Below are 20,389 nucleotides of genomic sequence, written 5' to 3'. Positions count from 1 at the left end.
CAATGGGATTTCCCTGCCACACCCTGTGGTACCTCCCCAGAGATGTGCCTGCCCTGTGATTTCCCCTCCAAGGCTTTCACCACTCCTTCCCATCCTCCACAATGACCCACACCTGGAATTTGAGAGGTCATGGCCACTATGACTCTCATTTCCTAAATCTATCATAAGACACTCTAGAAAACTCTGATCTCATAGTTTTGCTATGAAGAGAGAGTTTCTTTTTCTCAGCCCTCCTGATGATCTTCCAGAGCACACTGGACTGGCTAAACATAATCACAAAACTGCTTCCAAACTAAACCACCTTCCACCTGAAACAAGCTGGGTTTCACGAATGCAAGAGAATAATGGTGGCAACCATGGAAGACCCACAGTATCAAAGGCATGCAATTCGTATCAGAATTCACATTATAGTTGTGTCAGGTATTTCTCTCTGGCTTTCTTTTCTGGTTCACACCCAAACTCTTTAAAACCAAAACTCTCCTACAGCTGCATCACATCTGCCCTCTCTTATCTTCCCTCCAGGTGCAAATGCACAGCTGTCCCCTGCCAGCACTCTGTGCATGGGAGGTCAGGCCACAGACGCTGCATGCTTGGTGACACAGAGAGATGTGAGAGCTGGCAAAGCTCCCACAAATCGCTCCTGCTGCACTCACCAGCATGGTGGCCATGGTGAAGCAGTGCATGATTTCTTCTACTGTCAGTATGTTCTCATCTTTATGGAGAAGAAGACAGAATTTAAGTCTTACATGTTATGGCAATGAAGAGCCAAGCTCATCCTTCAACAACCTCAGGGAAACCAAACGGACTTTTCAGCTGAGTCTTTGCAATGGATAAAAGTTGCACTTACTGGTCCTATGAATTTAATTAGTTCTGTGAATGACTGAAGATTAAAAAGAATAAAAGAACAGTTTGGGGATTTAACTTTGGATTAGGAAGAAACAAGTGAAATTTCCCAGCTTTAAGTGCCCCAATACTTGGAAAATCAAAAATACTCATCCATAATATATTCTGAAGTGTTATTGGCTTAAAAAGATTTGGTGTGAAAATACCATTTGTTACTTATACCAAACCTGGTTTTACATGCATTTTTTTTCAGTGAATTTATTCATGGTGAAAAAGTTCTATCTTGAAAGACCTAGGCACAGATGAACTTTGGTAGGTCAAATGATAACAAAAACAACAAACAAAACCATAAAGAAGTATCAGAGAAAAGCTGCAGATATATAACTTCTCCGATTATATTTCTTTTCCCATTGTTCAAGGATTTTTCCTTATTCCAATATACTGATGCTTTAGAATAAACTGCTGTGCAAAATTAACTGGAGCAAAGTAAACTGCTCACCAGCTTAGTGCATTCCATAGGCTCTAATTCTGAAAGCACTCCACAGCACCACTAATTCACACAGACTTGAAGGATATATGGTACAGATGACCAGTCTGAATTTGTGCTATTAGTTTTGTAAGCATAAGTGTCTAAATTACAGAGTAAGAGTAGAAATGTGAGGAATTAGTAAATTTTTCTCTCAAAAAAAAAAAATTACAAGTGAATTCATCAGCTTAGTTGATTTTTGCAATTCACAGAAGGTCATTCTCATTTTGTAACGTGTTATACCTGGATTGCCATCCAAACTTTACTCTACATTTTCTCTTGGTTTGAAATCTCTCGTCCTCTTGAAGAGTCTGCACATGATTCAAACCACATCAGCCTTTAATTAAAATAAACTGTATTCTTTTTTAAGCCACCAGTGAGGATTACAAACTCTTGGAAAACATGAATAAGCTGACTAGCTTGAAGTACCTAGAAATGAAAGATATTGCTATAAACATCAGTAGGAATCTTAAGGATTTGAATCAAAAATGTAAGTACACCAAATATGGTAGGGGTATAACGAATGGTGCACTTGTTTGGGAAATGAAGCATCTTAAGAGTCAGAAGGTTCACATTCCACTAGGTGCTGAAGGAAAGAAAACTCACTGAAATAGATATGCTGCTATAGAATGCTAATCTTGTGTATTACATGTATATACATGTATAGACCATGTAGACTAGCATAAGAGAAAATACATCTGAAATTATGTCCTGGTTTACCCCAAATTTTGGATCTGATAGGAGTAGCACTTCTTTTGATTCTTGTTCTGTTGTTACTTGTGTTAGAGCATAGCCAGTACTCTTAAACAATTCATGCTTTCCTGGAATATGGCTGCCAGTGCCACCACTTAATTTTGGGGCAGGGGAAGGAAGGAGCTTTTAAATTGTTCTGTCTGAGGAATGTAATGAGAAATTCTGGTGTTTCAAGTGTGAACTGTTTTTTGGAAGTGCATTACTGAGAACTGACAGATACAATTTTCCTGCTTTTTTAAGATGCTGATCTGCAGCCATATCTGGAACAAATAAACCTAATTGAGGAGCAGGTTGCAGCTCTGGAGCAGGCAGCGTATAAATTGGATGCGTATTCCAAAAAACTGGGTAACTCTTGTTCTCTACTCTTATGACTTAGCAGCATAGTGCCTTGCAAGGGGGGTTAAAGAGAAAGAAAGTCAACTGTTTAACAAATCTGAGCTGCAGAGTTGCCTTTGGGAAAAGATTAATCTAACAAGTTATATTACAGTGGACTAGTACAGGTGTTATTAAACTACAGCTTATTAGGGAGGCTTGATTTCTCTTTTACAATATGCACCGACTCAAATTTTAAAGACCTGTGTTTAATCCTGCAAATAGAGGAATTCATAAGGGCACCCAGGTTCTCTTGGATTAAATTATTAGTAGTTGTCTGACTTAAGCACTATGTGCTTAAAAAAAAATATTGTACAATTATATTTGCCTAAATACATTAGTAATAAAGGATCCTGAATGATCCAGTAAATGAACTTGAATTTTAAGATGTGTAGCAGCTTACAAGATGCAAAGCTCTTCCCTACCCTGTACTAAAATACTGTTCTTTTTCCTTCTGCAGAAGCCAAGTACAAAAAACTGGAGAAACGATGAAGTTAAACAGCCTTTATGTTGGAGTTGGGCAATGAATCAAACTGGTTTCAGGTTTTGCACAACAGCAGTTCTGTATGTTGCCAAGGATTTGGTTGCAGCTAGCATCAAGACTGGGAACTTCTTCTAGCTATTGAATACAGTAGGCTGTATTCAGGCTTAAGGCTGAATAATATTTTCCTCTTCTCAGGAGGTTCTGTTGCTCAGTTGTTTTGCAGTGACAAGTAGAAGCCTGTCCCTTACCCATGCTGATATTGGCTATGTGTGTGTTAGTCCTGTTTTTCACATGAAATATTCTGTCTAAGAAAATTCCTCTGTAACCTATAAATGACATTTTCCCTCAATAGCAGTAGGACCAAAACTCCACTTTTTCCTTCATTGTGCTCTGTGTTGAGAAGATACTTGGCCCTTTGGACTTACGAGGGGGGTATTGAGAACCCTTAATTTTGGTATCCCCCGTTATCTGTTTGACATAGGGAGACTAATTACTATAAATTTACAATAAAACAACTTGCTGCATTTGTTTCTCTGGAATCCTAAGTTCCTGTTGGAAAGATTATATAAGCTGTTTCTGTATTTTTTCGAAGGACAGACTTTTTCCAGCTCCTGAAGATGGTAGAAGAGAACATGTTTTAAACTCTGCCTCAAGTATTGTTGCAATTGCATTCTTTGACTGCCTGGACCTCAGGTGAAATTGCAAGATATATTGCTCTATCACGTGCTCAGTTAACTTAGCAGCTCCTTGCTCTACTTCAGCAGTGAATTGTGATCCTGGTAGTTTTTGAAGTGGCATGGCCAGCACAAAAAGTTGCTTCTCTACCAGATTAACAGTTTCCAAATTGCTAATTTGGCAGAGCCCTGCCTACTGAACAGACATGCCTCCTACACCGAGGACTTTTTTCCATACCTGTCGACCGTAAGTACTTCAAGCTGGCTTTTGAGTGAGTTGCACATGAGAATAGTACAAGTGCTGATATGTAGGAAAGAAATACAGTCTGTTTAGAAGAATGTCTAGTGACATGCCAGTGTGGTACACATCCTCATTGTGTTGGGCAGTGTACAGCACTACAATTAGTCAGGACAGACACTTTTCCCTAGTGCTATTTAAAAACAGTGAAGCAGATGATCCTGGAGTGCCTTCACCATCACTTTAAATATCCTGGGTTTAAAATAGAAGCAGCATTTCTGTGCTCGCGGTGTTTCCCTGGCAGGACTGTGGGGGGACAGAAGGGGACGCTGTGTCAGCAGGGAAAACTCAAGAGGCATCAGCTGCGAGGAAGTGGAAACCGTTGGGTGATGGGTGTGTGTGTGTGTGTCTGTGTCTGTGTGTGTGTCTGTGTGTGTGTCTGTGTGTGTGTCTGTCTGTGTGTCTGTCTGTGTGTGTGTGTGTGTCTGTGTCTGTGTGTGTGTCTGTGTGTGTGTCTGTGTGTGTGTCTGTCTGTGTGTCTGTCTGTGTGTGTGTCTGTGTGTGTGTGTCTGTGTGTGTGTCTGTGTCTGTGTGTGTGTGTGTGTCTGTGTGTGTGTGTATCTCAGTTGAGGGGGGCTGTATATACCAGCATACAAGCACTGGGAGTTACAGTTATGACTCATGCCAGAAAACATCCCTGGTGTATTTGTGTGCCAAACAGAAGATCCGTTTAGAAAGGTGAGTCCCAGAACCAAAGTTCCTCGGTGTTAATCAGTAATCCAATAGAGAGCTTCATCCTCAGGATAAAGCAGTGCTAGTGAACCTCAGAATGTTCTATGTCCTACAAAACTACTTTTAGTTTGAAAGTTTCAACCTCTTAACAGTCATGTATAGCTTAACATGCTACTGTGTAGGGTTATCAAGGGAGCACTGACATCCCAAGAGGTCAAAAATACATCTGAAATAGCAGCTGGGAGAATCACTAACTTGACAGCTGTGGATAAAACCACTGTTTTCACAACTTTCCCTTTTAAATGAAGCTTCTGTGTGGGAATTCACAAATGTCTCGACATCCTTCCCTGCAGCCTATAAGAGCTGTGTAACATATATGTGCACATGAGGCTCTGGTATGTGCTCTGCCTGTGTTTTTTCCCTCTTCAACAAGAAATTTAAAGGTATTTGAGTTTACACATGGCTACTCCAAACTGCTTGTTTTTACCTTTGATCACCCATCTCCCTTGACCCACATCTGTCCTTTATGTCCAGACATCCAATTAATCTCTGTATGTCACATTAATTTATAATAGTAGCTTGGGCAAGTGCTATTGCCCTGTTATGGGGACAATGCTGCAGTACATTTGTTTGCTCCATAGATTTCTTCACTGCGTTCTTAGGGACACTTCTGTATGTTTCAGAATTTGCCAGTTCTTCTCTTCATTAGTACTTGCCCAGCTGACTGTTGCTTCTGTAGCTGCTTCCCAGCTTCTTAGAAGCATCTTAGAAGCTTGAGCTCACAGGGGTGCTTATGTTGTGTGACAGGTATTTGGGAACTAATAGCAACAATGTGCAGAATGGATTAATCAAGTTTGAAAGTCTTCTTCACAGGGCCAAGTGACAGGACATTGTGTCAGGTTTGCCACAGAAAATTCATATGGTCCTGCCTGGTTCTGCACATGAGCAAGTAATGCACTGTCTGCACTGTCCCTGCAGAAGAAAAAGCCAAGGCTGCACTGTGCACTAGCAGGCAGGGAGAGGGAGCAGTATGGCTTCATGGGACATGTAGAACTTTCCAGCAGTGGCTACTGTCATGGTTTGAGATAGTCCCAAAATCCAATTCCCTAGCTCCATTCCCCCTCCCACATCTCAACCTAATGTGAGATGGGTTTTTCCAGACAAAACACACCAGACTCAAAGTGGGGAAAAGGGAATATATTACAATGACTATACAAATAAATATAACATCACATTATACACACGATCACAAACTATCTCTACCATGACATATGTATTTACAATGGATCAGATCTCTTCTCCCCTCCAAATAAAAGTCCAGGAGGGAAAGAAGGACAGATCCCTTCCAGTCTCTGAACAGCAGCATCTTCTGAGGCAGCAGGTTCTCCTCATCTCATGCATGCAGCAGCTGATAGCTGGCTTTCTGCCAGCATCCACGAGGGAGGTATTCAAGCTCCCTCGGCCCCATTGCCTCACAACCGAGGGGTCTTCCATGGACTTCGTAACCCCAGACAAGGTCATATCACCACGTCATATCACGAAGACACAGGGGGGTCTTCGTGACGGTCTGGTATCTCTTGCAGGGCCTCTGTGCCCTGTCTCTCAGGCTGCCACCATGGCAGCAGTGCGAGGGGGGGGAAGCCAAGGTCAACTCCCCCTGCATTCCTCTCGGAGCTCTCTAGCTCCTTTCTACAGTGCATGTCGCACTTCAAGGCTCTTTCAAGTAAGAGTCCATCATCTTCCTCCTTCCAGGAGGTCTCAAAGGAGTTTTGGGGATCTGGTATCAGTCAGTCTTACCCCCAAGAACTCTGTAGCTCTCAGCTGCTGGCTCTCCTTTCCTCGACTCTCCTTCCAGGAGTCTCCTCTGCAGTGCTGCATGTTGCTTCTGCTGCTTCTTCAGTTCAGGTCTTATCTCTGGCTCTCTGCCACTGTTTCTCTGGTCAGCGTCGGCTGCTGCTCTGTGCCCATGGAGAAAACATCTCCCGGCATAACTACAGGCACCTAGCCCAGCTTTATGCTGTTCCAGGTCCCTGCAGCCCCAGCCGGGGGCTGGGAGGCCCCAGATGGCCCAAGGGGCTCAGAGCCCCTTCCTTGTGGCTCTACAACATGGCCACCTCTCCTACAACAACCAAACTACAACTCTTCTCTTCCGGTCTGGTTGTGGTATGTTTACATTTCTGCAGGAGCGTCCATTGGGCAGAACTTCAAAACTTCCAGGGGTTTCCACCCCTTGGGGTCTACCACTTCTCTTTGCCTCTGGGGAAAACAAGGTTCAAACCACTACAGCTACTTTTTTTAGTTAACCCAGAGCTAAGGTAAGCAGTTTTTGGTTACCATTGCACTGCTTTTTATACCGCAAGTGGCACAAAGTGAGGCTTCCAGGATACGGCTTTAGCCCTCCTCAAATCTCAACACCCATTTCACATCCTGGTGGAGTCTCCGGGTGCTAAAACTGTTTTCTTGCTGATCTGCATTGGCTGCCTCCTCTTTGCATCATGGAGGAAGATGTCTGAAACAAGGAAGCTGCTTCCTCATTTGCTTTGGCTATTTTAGTCATGGCACAGCTAAAGAGGAATTACAGAATGCTTTCTTCTTTTTATCAGATGAGACAACTTATTTCTATGATTCTGTGTCATTTGTGGCTTTTGCCTTTGGAATGCTATGCCACCAAGTCATGGTATATCTAGCTTATTAATACTTTCAAAGAAAACAAGTTTAGCCTGTTAATAAGCAGTCAGTACCATTGTGGTAATGTTACAGTTGCTGTCTTTTCCCACATAGCACAGATTCAGCTCTCTGTCTTCACTGTAATTACTATATATTATACTTTGCAGGGAATGTGATCAAGACAGAAAATGCCAATCCTAGATCTGTACAGCTATGATTGGCAATTCATGTAAACACCGTTTATATTTTTTTGCCTGATTGTAACATTGTTGTAGTGAACTTTACGTACTTCATAAAATAATGGGAAGATGCAAGCTGGCGTTTATCTAGGAAATGGCACTGGGGGCATCCTGGTATTATTTAATTTGTCTTTTTTTTGTTTTCCACAGTGGACAGCTCTGTAACTACAGTTGGGGTTCTGATAAGTCCTGTATTATCCCACATTGGGAATGGAAGTTTATAGGTCATTAGCCAGCTCATTCTTCAAGCCATAGGGCATTTCCTATACATGAGTGAAATGAAACCGATTTCAACAGTGTACAAGACTTGAAAAACATTTGGAAATACAAGCTTTGTGGATGCAGGTTTTTCACTGAAAGATGGTCTGGGATCTCAGAAAAAGAACAATTCAGTGTACCACTTTTTTATTTTGCAATATAAGTTGTAGTTTCACAAACCTTCATTACAGTGACACAGAAGATAACCCATCTGCCCAGTCATTGATAAACTCCATTCCCACCACAGTAGACAATAAGTACTGGGACAAGAATATATTAGGTGACCATCATCTAACAGAAAAATACCTCACTGTTTTACGCTTACCTTTACAAATAGGTTACAAACAAATTGAAAGTACAGAGGAGAGAGGTACCTCAAGCAGATTCTGTGGAAAGCCTGGAGTACAAGCATCTGTTCTGCTGTGCTGAGATGATCAAGGGATAGGGACAGCAGCAGCAGGGCTCTCAGTCAGCTACTCCACTCACCCTGGTGTATCAGGAGCCAGACAGGAAACAGAGCTGGGCGAGGTAGGTGGAGAGGAGAACCTGTATGATTTTGCACAGGGAGCTGTGTTCTTCCCTGTGCCATTGCCTACTCTGTCTCTGTTTAGAGCTGGCTGTGGTGATTATAACAGCACCATACCATTTTCTTTTCTAAGCGCTTTTGTCTCCATAAAGCATCTAGAAAATTATCTGAGTGTTTCAGTCTCAACAGATTGGGAAATGACTGTTGTTTAATCAGAGCATTCACGAGTTTGGGAGCTGGCAACAGTTTTCTCTTGGCTAACGTGGAACAAAAGAGAGCTGATAGGGTCGGGGCATGCTTGCCAGAGCGGTGACTATTGGAGTAATGTCAATGTCCTTGGGATCCACAATAGGCTTCAAAGTAAAGTTCTGCAGGATGGATGTTAAGAATATGAATATCTCCATCCGGGCCAGACCTTCTCCTGCACAGACACGTTTTCCTGCAAGAAAAGAAAATAATAAAAATTGAGGTGATGCAGTATTTTGCTTGCTAACTGCTTTTAACCACTGTTCCTTGACAGTTCAGACATCTCAGAAGGCACAGGCAGCACTGCAGCGTTTTGGGGAACAAGTGAATTAAACTGGGAACTAAGGGTCCAGAACAATAAGAGTGCTCAGTGGGCAAAGGTGGTTTGAAAACTCTGGTGTCTCTTGTTCTGCTGCAGTTTGATGGTACGTCTGGAGAGAGAGAAGTTGCATGGCTGAGTCCCACTTTATACACCTCTTCTTGGAGAAGGCATTGAAGGAACTTCTGTGGTTGGTAAACAAAGAAATCAACTGAAACTCTAGTGCAGGGGTTACAGCTGCCCAGAAGCGAGTAGCAGATGTCAGCAGACATCACTGTACAGATCATGGCAATGGAGCCAGTGAAACTTTCAAAGAGATTCTAGGAGAGGATAGTCTAGGATCTGAAATAGGAAGAGGTCTTACCTGTAGAAAATGGCATAAAGTAGTCACTCTTTTTAAAGGTACCATTTGCATTCAGGAAATGTCCTGGGTCAAATTTTTCTGGGTTTGGAAATTCCTTGCTATCATGTAGGACAGCAGTCAGCATAGGGAATACTATAGTGCCCTGAATTGACAAAAAGAAAGGTACAATGGAGATTTGCTAAAGCAAAGAGGGATTAAGAAGTTCCCAGAGCTAAATAGAAGGGTAGTCAAAGTTTAACCAGTTTAAAATGAGCATTTAAGGAGTGAAAATATAGGACATTGGTATGGCAAAGATGGGTTTTTAAATGAATTTTAGTGGTGAGTCTGTTTAGAGTATTTCAAATTGCTCCCAAATCAAATACACCTTCCATTTATGTAAAAAAATAGAAAGCTCTACTGCCCTCTTCTCATAGCGGATGAAAAATCTTTTTTTTTCCTTTTCTAATACAAGGGATTGGACTCAATAACTACCAGAATCCCCTTCCAAACAAAACTATTCCAATTCAATATCACATTTCAGCGCTTTTAAAAATTAAATAAAATACAAAGAATAGAACATATAATTGTTTTCAGGAGATCATGACCTTTCTCAGACACAATGCAACAGACCTTGGGGATAAAATAGTCTCTGAACTTGGTGTCTCTGATCACAGCATGTGGGACATTAAGTGGAAGGAAATCAATGTATCTCTGGATTTCATGGATCACAGCCTCTGTGTAGGGCATCTGGCTCCGATCTGCCATGCGGGGGCTTCGGTCCCGGCCAATCACGGAATCAATCTCCTTTTGCATTTTCTCTGTTAGGAAATAAGGAAATGCTCAGTGGACAAGTAGCCCATCTGTTTGCCTAAGTCTCTGCCTGTATTTACAACACAACTTGCTTTTAGTAAATTGGGAAGATATGAATATACTTAGTACTAACATCTCCTTCTTGTGAATAGAACTAAGATAATACACATTTCCACACTGCAAAGACACGTTTCTTAGTCAGGGGACCATTGTCACATGTAGTAATGACAGGAATTGTCCAAACTGATCCTGTAACCTACTAAAACTTTTTACATCATTTATTTCCTTTTCTATTACCTACTATCTCTGGGTATTTATGGAGAATCAGAATTCCGTATCTCAGTGTGAGGCTGGTGGTCCCAGTTCCTGCAAGGAACAAGTCGAGCGTGGTTCTGGTCAAGGTCTCAGTGGTGAATTTTGAATCGACATTTCCTTTCTCCTGCAAGAAGATTTGGCAGAAGGTTTTGAATGACAAAATCAAGCAGTTATTTCCTTATAATCCAACAAATCTATACTCTTACAATACCTGTTCCATTTTGTTAAGAAAAGCATCAATAAAATCTCGAGGACAAGTGGGATCCAAGGTTTTCTGGTGCTCCATTACGATTTCTGTTGTAAATTGATCAACTTGTTCAACATTTTTTATCAGTTTTTTATGCGGTCCAGGTATTGACTCCATGACAGTTGGGAAAAAATTATATAGCTGTAAAAATAAAATGATAAAAAAGCACATTCTGATTAATGCACATAAAATAATATTTTCCCCTAATTGTAACTATGAAAATGGGGCAATTAAACTGTTTTGGAATGGTAGGTCTTTATTACTCAGGATTTGAATGCCATTTACTTTATGGTTTTACTACATTCAAGGATAGACTGCACTTCAGCAACTTTTGCAATTATATCCTTTGGACATACAATCACAATTCCATAAGATAATAAAAAAACAGTAGGATCTGGTTATTTAACTGTCTTTTTCACTTTCAATTTTTTTTCCAAATTTAGGAAAATCCCCTGTAATTAAAAATTAATAATATGAATAAATATTCATTAATAAAATATTATAATAATAAATGTATTAAATATAACCATGCACACCTGTGTGTGTAGAGAGGACTGAAGCCTGTTGTTTTCATCTATCAAATCAATTAAAGTTAGAAATTTCTTGTCCTCGTAGTCAAACCGATCCCCAAAGACAATGGAGCAGATGATGTTGGAAACAGCATGGACTAGGAAGTTGTTAGGATCGAAAGGTCGCTCTGCCACAACAAACAAAAATGTTATCTTGCTTTCAGTATTTCGGGGATCATCTCCCCCTCTAACACTACAGGGTAGTTTCACGTCCTCTTGAGATCCAGAGTTTTGCAGTCCTTTGAAGGGATGGTGAAGGGCTTGTCCAATTTATTCTTCTCTTCTTGAAGTGAACTGATTTCATTTCAACTAGAATGGTTTAAGTATCTCTTTTGCCCTGTTCTCAGCAGAACACTTTGTCTGAGTGCCTTAGTTCTCTTCAGCTGACACACACCCGTCTGCCTTATACATTGTTTATTAGAAATGGCCTAAGGATTCCCACAAAATTCCAGTGAAACCACGAGGACTTTGCCTCAACCATGGGTTTAGGTGATTGCATTCTGTTTATGAACTCTATTAGCATAAATTCCATTGTAGAGCCCTCTCCTAGGGGTTCAAATGCCTGTGATCAAAGTCTAGTTTCGATAGCACAGCTGCATTAATTTCTAAGAAGAAAACCACAGCATAAGAAAAAAGCAAGATTAGACCCAAGAAAGAAGGAAAAGTATAGTGATAGGTTGCATCTCAAGGTTTCAAGAGGAGAAACAACAACATGAAAAGGTATAAAATCCTGAAAGAAAACCAAGGAGTCAGAAAATGTCAACTTGACAGCATTGAGAATCAGCCTATTCCAAGCAGCAATGGCACCAACCCTTCTCTGCCTGACTGGTGACTCCCTGGCCACTGAAAACTCAGCAGATGTCTCATCAGAGGTGGTGAGTATATTAATGCTGAACTTCGAAGATACTAATCACAGCTCTTTGTTATTTGCACTAGGGGTAGATAATGGCTTTATCCTTTTCAGTGGTATATATCTCGCTTGCAAAGCCTTTTAGTACACAGTAAAAGATGTTGTAACAAGGTGAGCCAGAGTTGGAGGTTTGCACAAGGGCATAAGAAATACTTATAACTGTATAAAAGCATAAGAAAAAAGTATTACTGTGTAAGTCAAAGGATAAAAGCAATGCAGGTGAGAGTGTTTTCTCTAATTTGTAACAGGAATGTTTATCTATGAAGCCAGACTGAATTAGTGGCTCATGGAAAACAGTGATGCTTCATCATTCTGTTAGATCCATCTGCTTTTTCCGCCTTGCACAGTTAGCCCACATTGAGAGCTTGCTTGATGGAATGTGGAATGGAAGCCTGGAATTCAGGCTGGTGCTATACCACTCTCAGGGGAAGGATTTAGAAGTAACATTGACCTGCCTACTAGCAGAAAACACATTTATAGGTGGAAACCAAAGGGGTTACCTTATACCCTGCCCTCAGAAGCAGCCCCTGGTCCCACTGGACAGCCCCACCAATGTGGGAGGTGTGTCTATCTAGCATTCAGATGGACTGGACCCAAACCCAGATATCTGTAAATGAGTTCTCTGGTCACCCACTTCTTCAAGAACTGTTTACATGGAGCTGCAGGAGGCAAGGGGAGGAAGTGCATGTTGCTTGCATGCTGGCAGTGTCCAGCCCTGTCTCCATGGCTGAATTCCATCAAACCCTTGGCTTTGTGGCAAAGCTGTTCATTTTGCCCCTTCCTGTCTTGTCACTCAAGCAGAACAGGTAAAATGATACTTTCCAACCCTGTCTCCTACGTTTATCCTCCCCACTGTCACTGCCTTTGACTGACCGACTGTCAGGAGTGATAACTTTGCCTGTTGAAGCAGGGAGCAGAAACAGCAACCGTATGCCCAGTACTTGGGTCATGGATTTTGTCAAGCAGCCCTATACGCCTCATTGTCTCATTGCAAAGATGCATGGTGTCTCAGCAGGCACAAAGTCCTTATCCTACCGTGTGTGTTCTTGAGCCTCTCCACCAGAAAATGAGCTTCCTCCTGGATTCGCTCCTCGATGCCCTTTTTCCCCATCCCAAAATCCCGCAAGGTGGTGAGTGCAAATCGTCGGAGCTGCTTCCAGGTCTCACCATTGCTAGTCACAATGCCTGACACAGGGAGGAAAAATAGACCTTCATGAGGAAACAGATGTTTTTTCCCTAAATGGGAGCTACACAGTAAGTACTCAACCTGAAAAGACAGCTCTCTGCGGAGTTACACTGCTATTGCTATATACCCAGAAATGTCTGTGCAATTATGGAGGTGATGAATTTGATCCATTTGTCACAGCACTTTGAGTAAAACTGACTTTATTCCCAGAAGAAAAAAACCTATATTAGAATGTAAGTAGGTAACACTGGTACTGAATTGGTCTAGGCCACAAGCACATGGCCTTTGCACTTACATAACTATTAAATGTTCTGCTGTGTCTCTTCACAGAGCATATACTTATTGACAGGATCATTGGAACTGCACTGTATATAATGCCATGGAATATGTTCTGTTTACCCAGAGAAATGCCATACTGGGGACTGACCAGGTGAATAATCTCATGGCCTAATCCTGAGTGTGGCCCTTACCTGGTCAGTTTTCCAGGGGACCAGTTTACTCAAGGGGCCAAGCATGAGTTGGGCTTTTGATCTTTGATTACTGATTTGTTTCCACAAAAGTAGTAAATGAAATCCACCACTCCCTCCTCCACTGCTCTCTCAGCTGTGTTCCTGCAGCACTGAAAGCATGCGTTTTTTATGCTAACATTATGAAGGACATACCTGTGCCTTGGAAGAGTTTTTCAACCAGTGGTAGAAGGCCTCTTCCACTGAAGTCATCTCCTTGATCAATCAGAGCTTCTTTCATAACATCATAACCATACAATACCACAACCTTTTGTGGGCCTAAATGTATCGTGAAGACAGGACCATACTTCTCACTGAGCTGTAGGAAAGAGGAACACAAAGAACAACAAGTCTGAATGTTAATCATGTGAAAAGGATGTTGTAGCAAAGGGGTCTGAGTGGTGATCTGCCATTGTCCCAACATCACTGAGACATGACATTGATTAACAGCAGTGCAGAGCTCTTTCAACTATGAATTACAGACAAGGGAAGGGGGAATTATACAAGAAATAGGCAATAAGAATGGAAGCAGTAAGGTATCAAATCCAAATCTGAGAAAAGAAAATAGTCCTTCATAGGGCTGGCAAAACATTCTGGGAGGCCTTTCTGCAGGGCATAGTGGATAACAGTTTACATGAGCTCAAAACCAAATTATATACACATATGGAAGCAAATGCCTAAAGGGTATCTGAGCACAAACAGCAAAGCTGTTTCTCAAATCTTCTAGGCCACAGACCCCTAAAAATGGAGTGAGTGTATCAGCAGACAGTCACAGCATCCTTGCACTAATCATGTACTCCTTTCCAGGCATCTGCTCTTGGCTACAATTGGGGATTCTCGGGCTATGTGGTCCAATCTGGAATGCTTCTCATGGTCACTTTATCAGACCAAAATAGATGAAATCCTGTGTTTTTTTCATCGTGGGAAACCGAATCACTTAGTGCTCTGAAATATAGCAGAATGCCTGAGGGTGCTCATGATTCTCAACATTCACAAGCACAAGGGCAAAAATGAGCTCATCTGAGTATGTGTGCATCTGACAATACACACAGTGGCATCGGCCACCACCACAATTTTGCTCTGAAGAACCCAGGGACACCAGCCCTTTCCATATATCTGTCGCCATACCCTCACAATCCCCTAAGGAACAGGCACTTTGGATGAACATTCCTTCCAGACCTTGCAACACAGAGGGGGTTTTTTGCCAGAGGGGTGACATCAGCCAGGGGAGGGAATGGACAGCACAATCCACCTCCAAACTTTTTTGCTTCAACTTCTTAACTTGCTAGTTCCACTCCCAGGTGATCCTACATATCTGCTGGGGAGCAGAGGCAGCAAAATGGAGCAGGGTTCTCCCCAAAAGGGGACCAAGCCATCTTTCCATCTCGATGAGGAGCTGGGCACAGGAGGATTATAATGCATATTGCAATAGCATCAGGGCCTTGATTGCAAGTCCAGTGCAAATTGCAGTAATGCTGTGAGGTCAGCGTGGGACTCCTCATTAGTATGATCATTGCAAATACATAAACTGACTTGTAATATATAGAATTAGATATGTAGATTTCAGAAGCATGTATATCTGGGGAATCTTTTGTTTCTATTTGAGTCTAACCTTTGGTCAGTGCAAATTAAGCTTGTGGATTAAGCTGAGACTGCAGGGACTGGGCTTTATTTTATATAGAATGAAGATAACATAGAAAAGAACAAAACAGTCCCTTACCTTCTTCAAGCTTTCAGGTACGTTCCACGGGTTCAGCTGGAGCAGGTTTCCAACAATGGGAAGTGAGAAGGGACCAGGAGGCTCCTTCCCTTTTTGTGACGTGCTTCTCCATGTGGCCAAGAGAAGAAGGCATGAGATACAGACAAGCAAGAAAATAGTAGTCGTTCCCAGGAGCTCCATGGTGGGCTGAGGCAGAGAAGTCAAGTGTCAGAAGAGCCTGATGTTGGACCTGTAAATCCATGCTTATTTATATGCTGTGATACCAAAGCACGTGGTTGAAATTAGCCAATAGTGTCTTCCTATTCCTGCAGAGATATGAGATTACTTATTAATCTGCTCCAGATAAAAATGAATGTTACTAAAGTTGACTTTTGTGAGTTATGTAATAATCCTAAAGCAATGGTAATTCAGACCCAGTGAAGCCTCAGTAAGGAAACTAATAAACAAGGGAAGAGGACATGTGTAGAGAGCAGAAAATGCTAACACCTGCAGCTTAAGAAGGGGAGTGGAAACATCAGTGGAATTTAAAAAAAAAAAATTAGTTTCATCACTGAAGGAAGTTTCCGTGTAATAAGAAGGAGACATGACATTACTCTTAAAGCCACCCTGAATTAGAATCAGTGCAAAAGGAGGTTGTTTATCTCTGTTTATCTCTGATCTATGAAACCAGTTTCAGCATTATCCAGCAGTGGATAATAAAAAGAAAAATGGATAATGGCAAGAAAAATGAAGTGGGTCGAAGGGAATTGCTCTGTACCAAAATCTCCCTGGAGAGCCCTGTTTGAAACAGCTTCCTTCCCTCCCCTCCTGCCCTGCCCACCCTCGCCACCTCCCCTCTGCTGTTGAGGAGCTTTATGTTTTACAGCCCCATATCTCTAGCAAGGGAGCAAAGTCCCCCTATCTATGCTCCCTGGGTAGGTCTTGTCCCACAGAAGAGCCCTCCCCCATCACCCCATAAACTCCGCTCACACTGACCCCTCTCCTGTTCTTTGCTTCACATACCCAGGTCTCTGTAAAACACCTGGTAATTGGTGAGCATTAAATGGGCATCAGTGTCCTCTGGCAGGGCCTGTTTCTCTTCACACACTGGAGAGGGAGTTTATCCAGATTTTCAGACAACTAATGTCACATTAGGGGGATTCCACCCAAACAACCTCATTGGGGACTATTTCAGTCAGTGAAACAGGCTCTGCCACCTGCCAACACTCAGCCCATCCCATTCTTTCCTTTGGGATACAAAGCCAAAATGATACTGACCCCTTAGATGCTGTGATGGTGGAGAGATGTGTTAAAATGGATATAATCTTATATTACATTCTCTCTATATATTCTTATATATGCACCTAGACCTCTTATTTATCTCCCAGGTAATGGTAATGGACTGAGAAAGTAATTTTCTTTCTTGCATGAACTCATTGACTCAGGACTTAAATCCACGTCGGTTCAATCAGTTTTTGAGTGTTTATGTGCACAAAAATAGCCATACTGTAAACACCAGACTTTGTTTTCTATTGAGTTGTCCAAATGGGGTTTATAGGATGGGCAGACTTTAGCTTAATTAGCTGAGTAATAGCAGATTCTGCAGTAGTGAAGAAAGAAACATGTCCCACCTAAATTCAGATATGAAAAAGGTATACAAATCAGCTTGTCTGCCCTGTTAGTGAGGAAATACTGATAGTTCCAGGGAATGGGTCATCTGACTTTTCTTATGAGCTTATTGTAGTGTGAAATGAGTCAGTCACTGAAGAAGTTTGTTTCTCCTGACTGCAGAGGGAGGCTCACAAAACATATACAGAGTTACATGTCCGACTGCTAGGGATCTGTTTTGAGGCAAATTACTCTAATTCCCTGCGCATTTCTCCTGGTCCTAATGATGTTTTATATCATCAACAAATTCTGCAAATTCTAGTACAACAGGCACTGCTCTGAATACTGCACACCAGGGAATTTAAAACCAGAAGTTGGCAGATGAATGAAATCGAAAGCAGCCTTCTATGCTTTGGAAGGATGATTATATTGTTGAGAACAGTCAGTTTTACTGTCAACAAGTTAAAACTGAAGTTGTTTGCATTTTCTTTTCTTTTACTTTTGTAGATAAAGTGCCTTGCACTCCTTTATTGGCAGCCTTGAGGGTGACAAACTGCTGCAAAGCCCATTGCACTAGAAAAGCAGAGCTTTGCTCGCAGCATCATCCCACATCCAGACATGGCTTTTTTATTATTTATCTAATTACTCATGTAATCCCTGAAGGGTTTCAAAATGCTGCTTGGAGGGTTCCAGGAGTTTAACTGGAAAGAGATTTAACTGCCAAAGGCCTTAGGTCACCTCTGATGACAGAAAGATAGGAATTATTTAAGAGTGAAAGGCTATTTTAGTGTGAAAGGATTATCTGGGTATGAAAGACCCAGTCTCATAGAGTTCACAGTCACAAGAAGCACCTGAAAAGACTCTGCTTTCTTCCCAGTAGAGTAGGAAAGCAAATGCTGGGGCCTCTGGTCTTCACAGAATCACAGACTATACCGAGTTGGAAGGGATCCACAAGGACCATTAAGTCCAACTCCTGGCCCTACACAGGACCATTGAATCCAACCCCTGGCCCTGCACAGGACCATCCCCAAGAGTCACACCATGTGCCTGAGAGTATCATCCAAGCACTTCTTGAACTCTGTCAGGTTTGGTACTGTGACCACTGCCCTGGGGAGCCTGTTGCAGTGCCCAACCACCCTCTGGGTGAAGAACCTTGTTTTAATATCCAGCCTAAACCTCCCCTGACAAAACCTCAGGCCATCCAACAGCAGTAACAATCATGATGATGATGATGAAAAGGAAATTAAAAAAATCAAAATAAAACTCAAGAAAGACAAGGGATGGAAATTAAAAACTCACTACTAACCAACTGATGCCCAGCCACCACTGAGCAGTGGCCCCCAGCATATTTCCCCCTAGTTTATATGCTCAGCATGTTGCTCTATGGTATGAAATATCGCTCTGATCAGTTGGGATCAGCCATCCCAGCTGAGTCTCCTTGTGTTCTTGTGCAACCCCAGCTTATTTGCTGGCAGGGTGGTAGGAGAAGTAGAAAAGGTCTTGAGGCTCTGCAAGCACTGCTCAACAATCATTAAAACATGCCTGAATTATCAACACTGTTTCCAGCACAAATCCAAAACATGGCCCCATACCAGCCATTATGAAGAAGATTAACTCCACCCATCCAAAACCGGGACTGCAGGTTGGCAGAGTAGCCTATGGAAATCATCTTTGTTCTGCTGTGAATAGCAACAGCTACTAAACTTACCACTTTTAGATAGGACTTTCCTTAGTGCCACGTAGAAAATAAAAATATCAACCTCTGCCTTATTTCTGGCAGCAATTTGACAAAGGATCTGCCGTGACCAGCAGATATTAAAGTTCAGCGATAACTTCAGCATTCAAAATTTGTGTAACACCCATATTTGTAAAATGCTACACGTAGTACTAGAGATAAGATGCAAAGCACATTGGTAGTTTTCAGATCACAGAAATTACATTTGACTAGGTAGATCAAGAAACTTGGTTAATAATTTGTGTATGAACTCACTAGACCCAAAATATAACTCAGCTGAAAAAGGATGAAATCAGTGAAGTTCATCAGTCATTCGCAATACCTGGCAAACTGCTTTTTAGTCATCAGAAGGGCAAGGAAATGAAGCTGATAACAGCCTTCCCTTGACCTGTACTATGACTCCACCAACAGTTAATCACTATATTGTTCCTATACCCCATCATCATTCAGTAAAGCCAAGGTGCTTAGTTCTAACCTATGGTCAGCACTAAGAAAGAACAGGCACTTCCAATAAAAAAAAGAGTTAGGAAATGGGAAAAGTGAGGTGCTATACATGGTAAAGAGAGGCACAGAAGTGAAGGCTGTGAGTTTCAAAGAGGGTGTCTGAGGTCAGCAGAGTTCCTGAGGCTGCTGCTCTCAGCTGTCTGCACGAGCAGTGGAGCTCCTCCTGAGCCAGCTGCAGAACCACCATGGTGTACAGCAGGTCATCCAGCAGGTCCATGCCCTCGGAGATAAAGCAGCAAAGGGGCAACATTATCAGCTGGCCCCATCTGTAACACCGTCATCAAAGGGCAGAGGGCCCATTGATGAGGGTGAGCAGGGAATCTGCAGCACAAACAGGACCTGAACACAGACCTGCTCAAACTTGGGCTAGGGTCTTAACTAGAGGCATTCTGAAACTTTAAAAAGTTACTTATCATAATCACAAAAGGTCACGGAAACATGGAACTTGCTGGTGGTCTTTATATTCTGAAAATAGTGTATATCACAATAAAAATGATAGCATGAAAATTCACCAAATGACAATTTAAAATTCAAGAAGAATTCAGTAATCATCAAGTAACAAAACCTTCATGATATCCAGTAACTACAGTGATAAGGAAAACAGATGATAAATCATGCATTTAAAATACAAAAAAAAATAGCAACTGATGCTGAAGCCAAGTAATATAATGTAGACCCTTCAATGTGCCTTTCAGTCCTGCCAGAGACAGAGGGAGGTGGCAGAGTGGCTTGAGAAGTTAAAGGAGGAAATCCAAGAAACAGTACAGTCCTAAGAAGTGATCACACCACAGTGACACTGCCAGTGCTGGACCCTTCTAGCAGGAGGATGATGGTGGAAGAGGAATCTTCACTTTGGTGACACCATCTCCCTGTTGATTGTGTAGATAGTCAGGCTACAGCAAGTTCCTCAGTATCATGTGAGAAGCCCCCTACTGAAATACTCCCCAGGTAGAACACAGAGAACACACCACTGGCTAATCTTCTCATCTTCCAGACCAGTTTCCACTGATGGATTTACATAATTTCCTACTGTTTGGGAAGTTGGTTTTGAATGAAGAAAATTCTAGAAACTAGCAACAT

The 20,389-nt window shown here is 42.0% G+C and overlaps 2 protein-coding genes across 2 annotated transcripts; one reads left to right on the top strand and one right to left on the bottom strand.

Moving 5' to 3' along the window:
- The first annotated feature begins 657 nt into the window (after positions 1-657).
- On the top strand, positions 658-3,523 carry LOC113986189 (biogenesis of lysosome-related organelles complex 1 subunit 2-like). Its single transcript, XM_027717709.2, has 4 exons — positions 658-700; positions 1,740-1,859; positions 2,363-2,467; positions 2,955-3,523. Exons 1-4 carry the CDS (start codon positions 658-660, stop codon positions 2,984-2,986), a joined length of 300 nt encoding a protein of 99 aa, XP_027573510.1. The 3' UTR covers positions 2,987-3,523.
- Positions 3,524-7,916: 4,393 nt separating this feature from the next.
- On the bottom strand, positions 7,917-15,670 carry LOC113986745 (cytochrome P450 2H1-like). Its single transcript, XM_027718729.2, has 9 exons — positions 15,484-15,670; positions 13,920-14,082; positions 13,107-13,256; positions 11,129-11,289; positions 10,557-10,733; positions 10,328-10,469; positions 9,851-10,038; positions 9,242-9,383; positions 7,917-8,751 (listed from the first exon to the last, which is right to left on the bottom strand). Exons 1-9 carry the CDS (start codon positions 15,661-15,663, stop codon positions 8,570-8,572), a joined length of 1,485 nt encoding a protein of 494 aa, XP_027574530.2. The 5' UTR covers positions 15,664-15,670; the 3' UTR covers positions 7,917-8,569.
- Between the last annotated feature and the right edge of the window lie 4,719 nt (positions 15,671-20,389).

This window comes from Pipra filicauda, unplaced genomic scaffold, assembly GCF_003945595.2.
Source record: "Pipra filicauda isolate LSUMZ 115617 unplaced genomic scaffold, ASM394559v2 scaffold96_size2947999_pilon, whole genome shotgun sequence".
NCBI lineage: Eukaryota > Metazoa > Chordata > Aves > Passeriformes > Pipridae > Pipra > Pipra filicauda.
The sequence above is the reverse complement of the archived record's forward strand: the minus strand, read 5'-3'. Positions and strand labels throughout refer to the sequence as shown.

What these genes read in the sequence shown, in the direction of transcription:
- LOC113986189 (XM_027717709.2), top strand. Translation starts at nt 658, where the DNA reads ATGGTGGCCATGGTGAAGCAGTGCATGATTTCTTCTACTGTCA. An exon ending in CATGATTTCTTCTACTGTCA is followed by an intron (nt 701 to 1,739) that starts GTATGTTCTCAT and finishes TTCTTTTTTAAG; the next exon opens with CCACCAGTGAGGATTACAAA. An exon ending in TGCGTATTCCAAAAAACTGG is followed by an intron (nt 2,468 to 2,954) that starts GTAACTCTTGTT and finishes TTCCTTCTGCAG; the next exon opens with AAGCCAAGTACAAAAAACTG.
- LOC113986745 (XM_027718729.2), bottom strand. Translation starts at nt 15,663, where the DNA reads ATGGAGCTCCTGGGAACGACTACTATTTTCTTGCTTGTCTGTATCTCA. An exon ending in GAGACTATTTTATCCCCAAG is followed by an intron (nt 9,384 to 9,850) that starts GTCTGTTGCATT and finishes TTGTCAATTCAG; the next exon opens with GGCACTATAGTATTCCCTAT. An exon ending in CTTTATGCCATTTTCTACAG is followed by an intron (nt 8,752 to 9,241) that starts GTAAGACCTCTT and finishes CTTTTCTTGCAG; the next exon opens with GAAAACGTGTCTGTGCAGGA.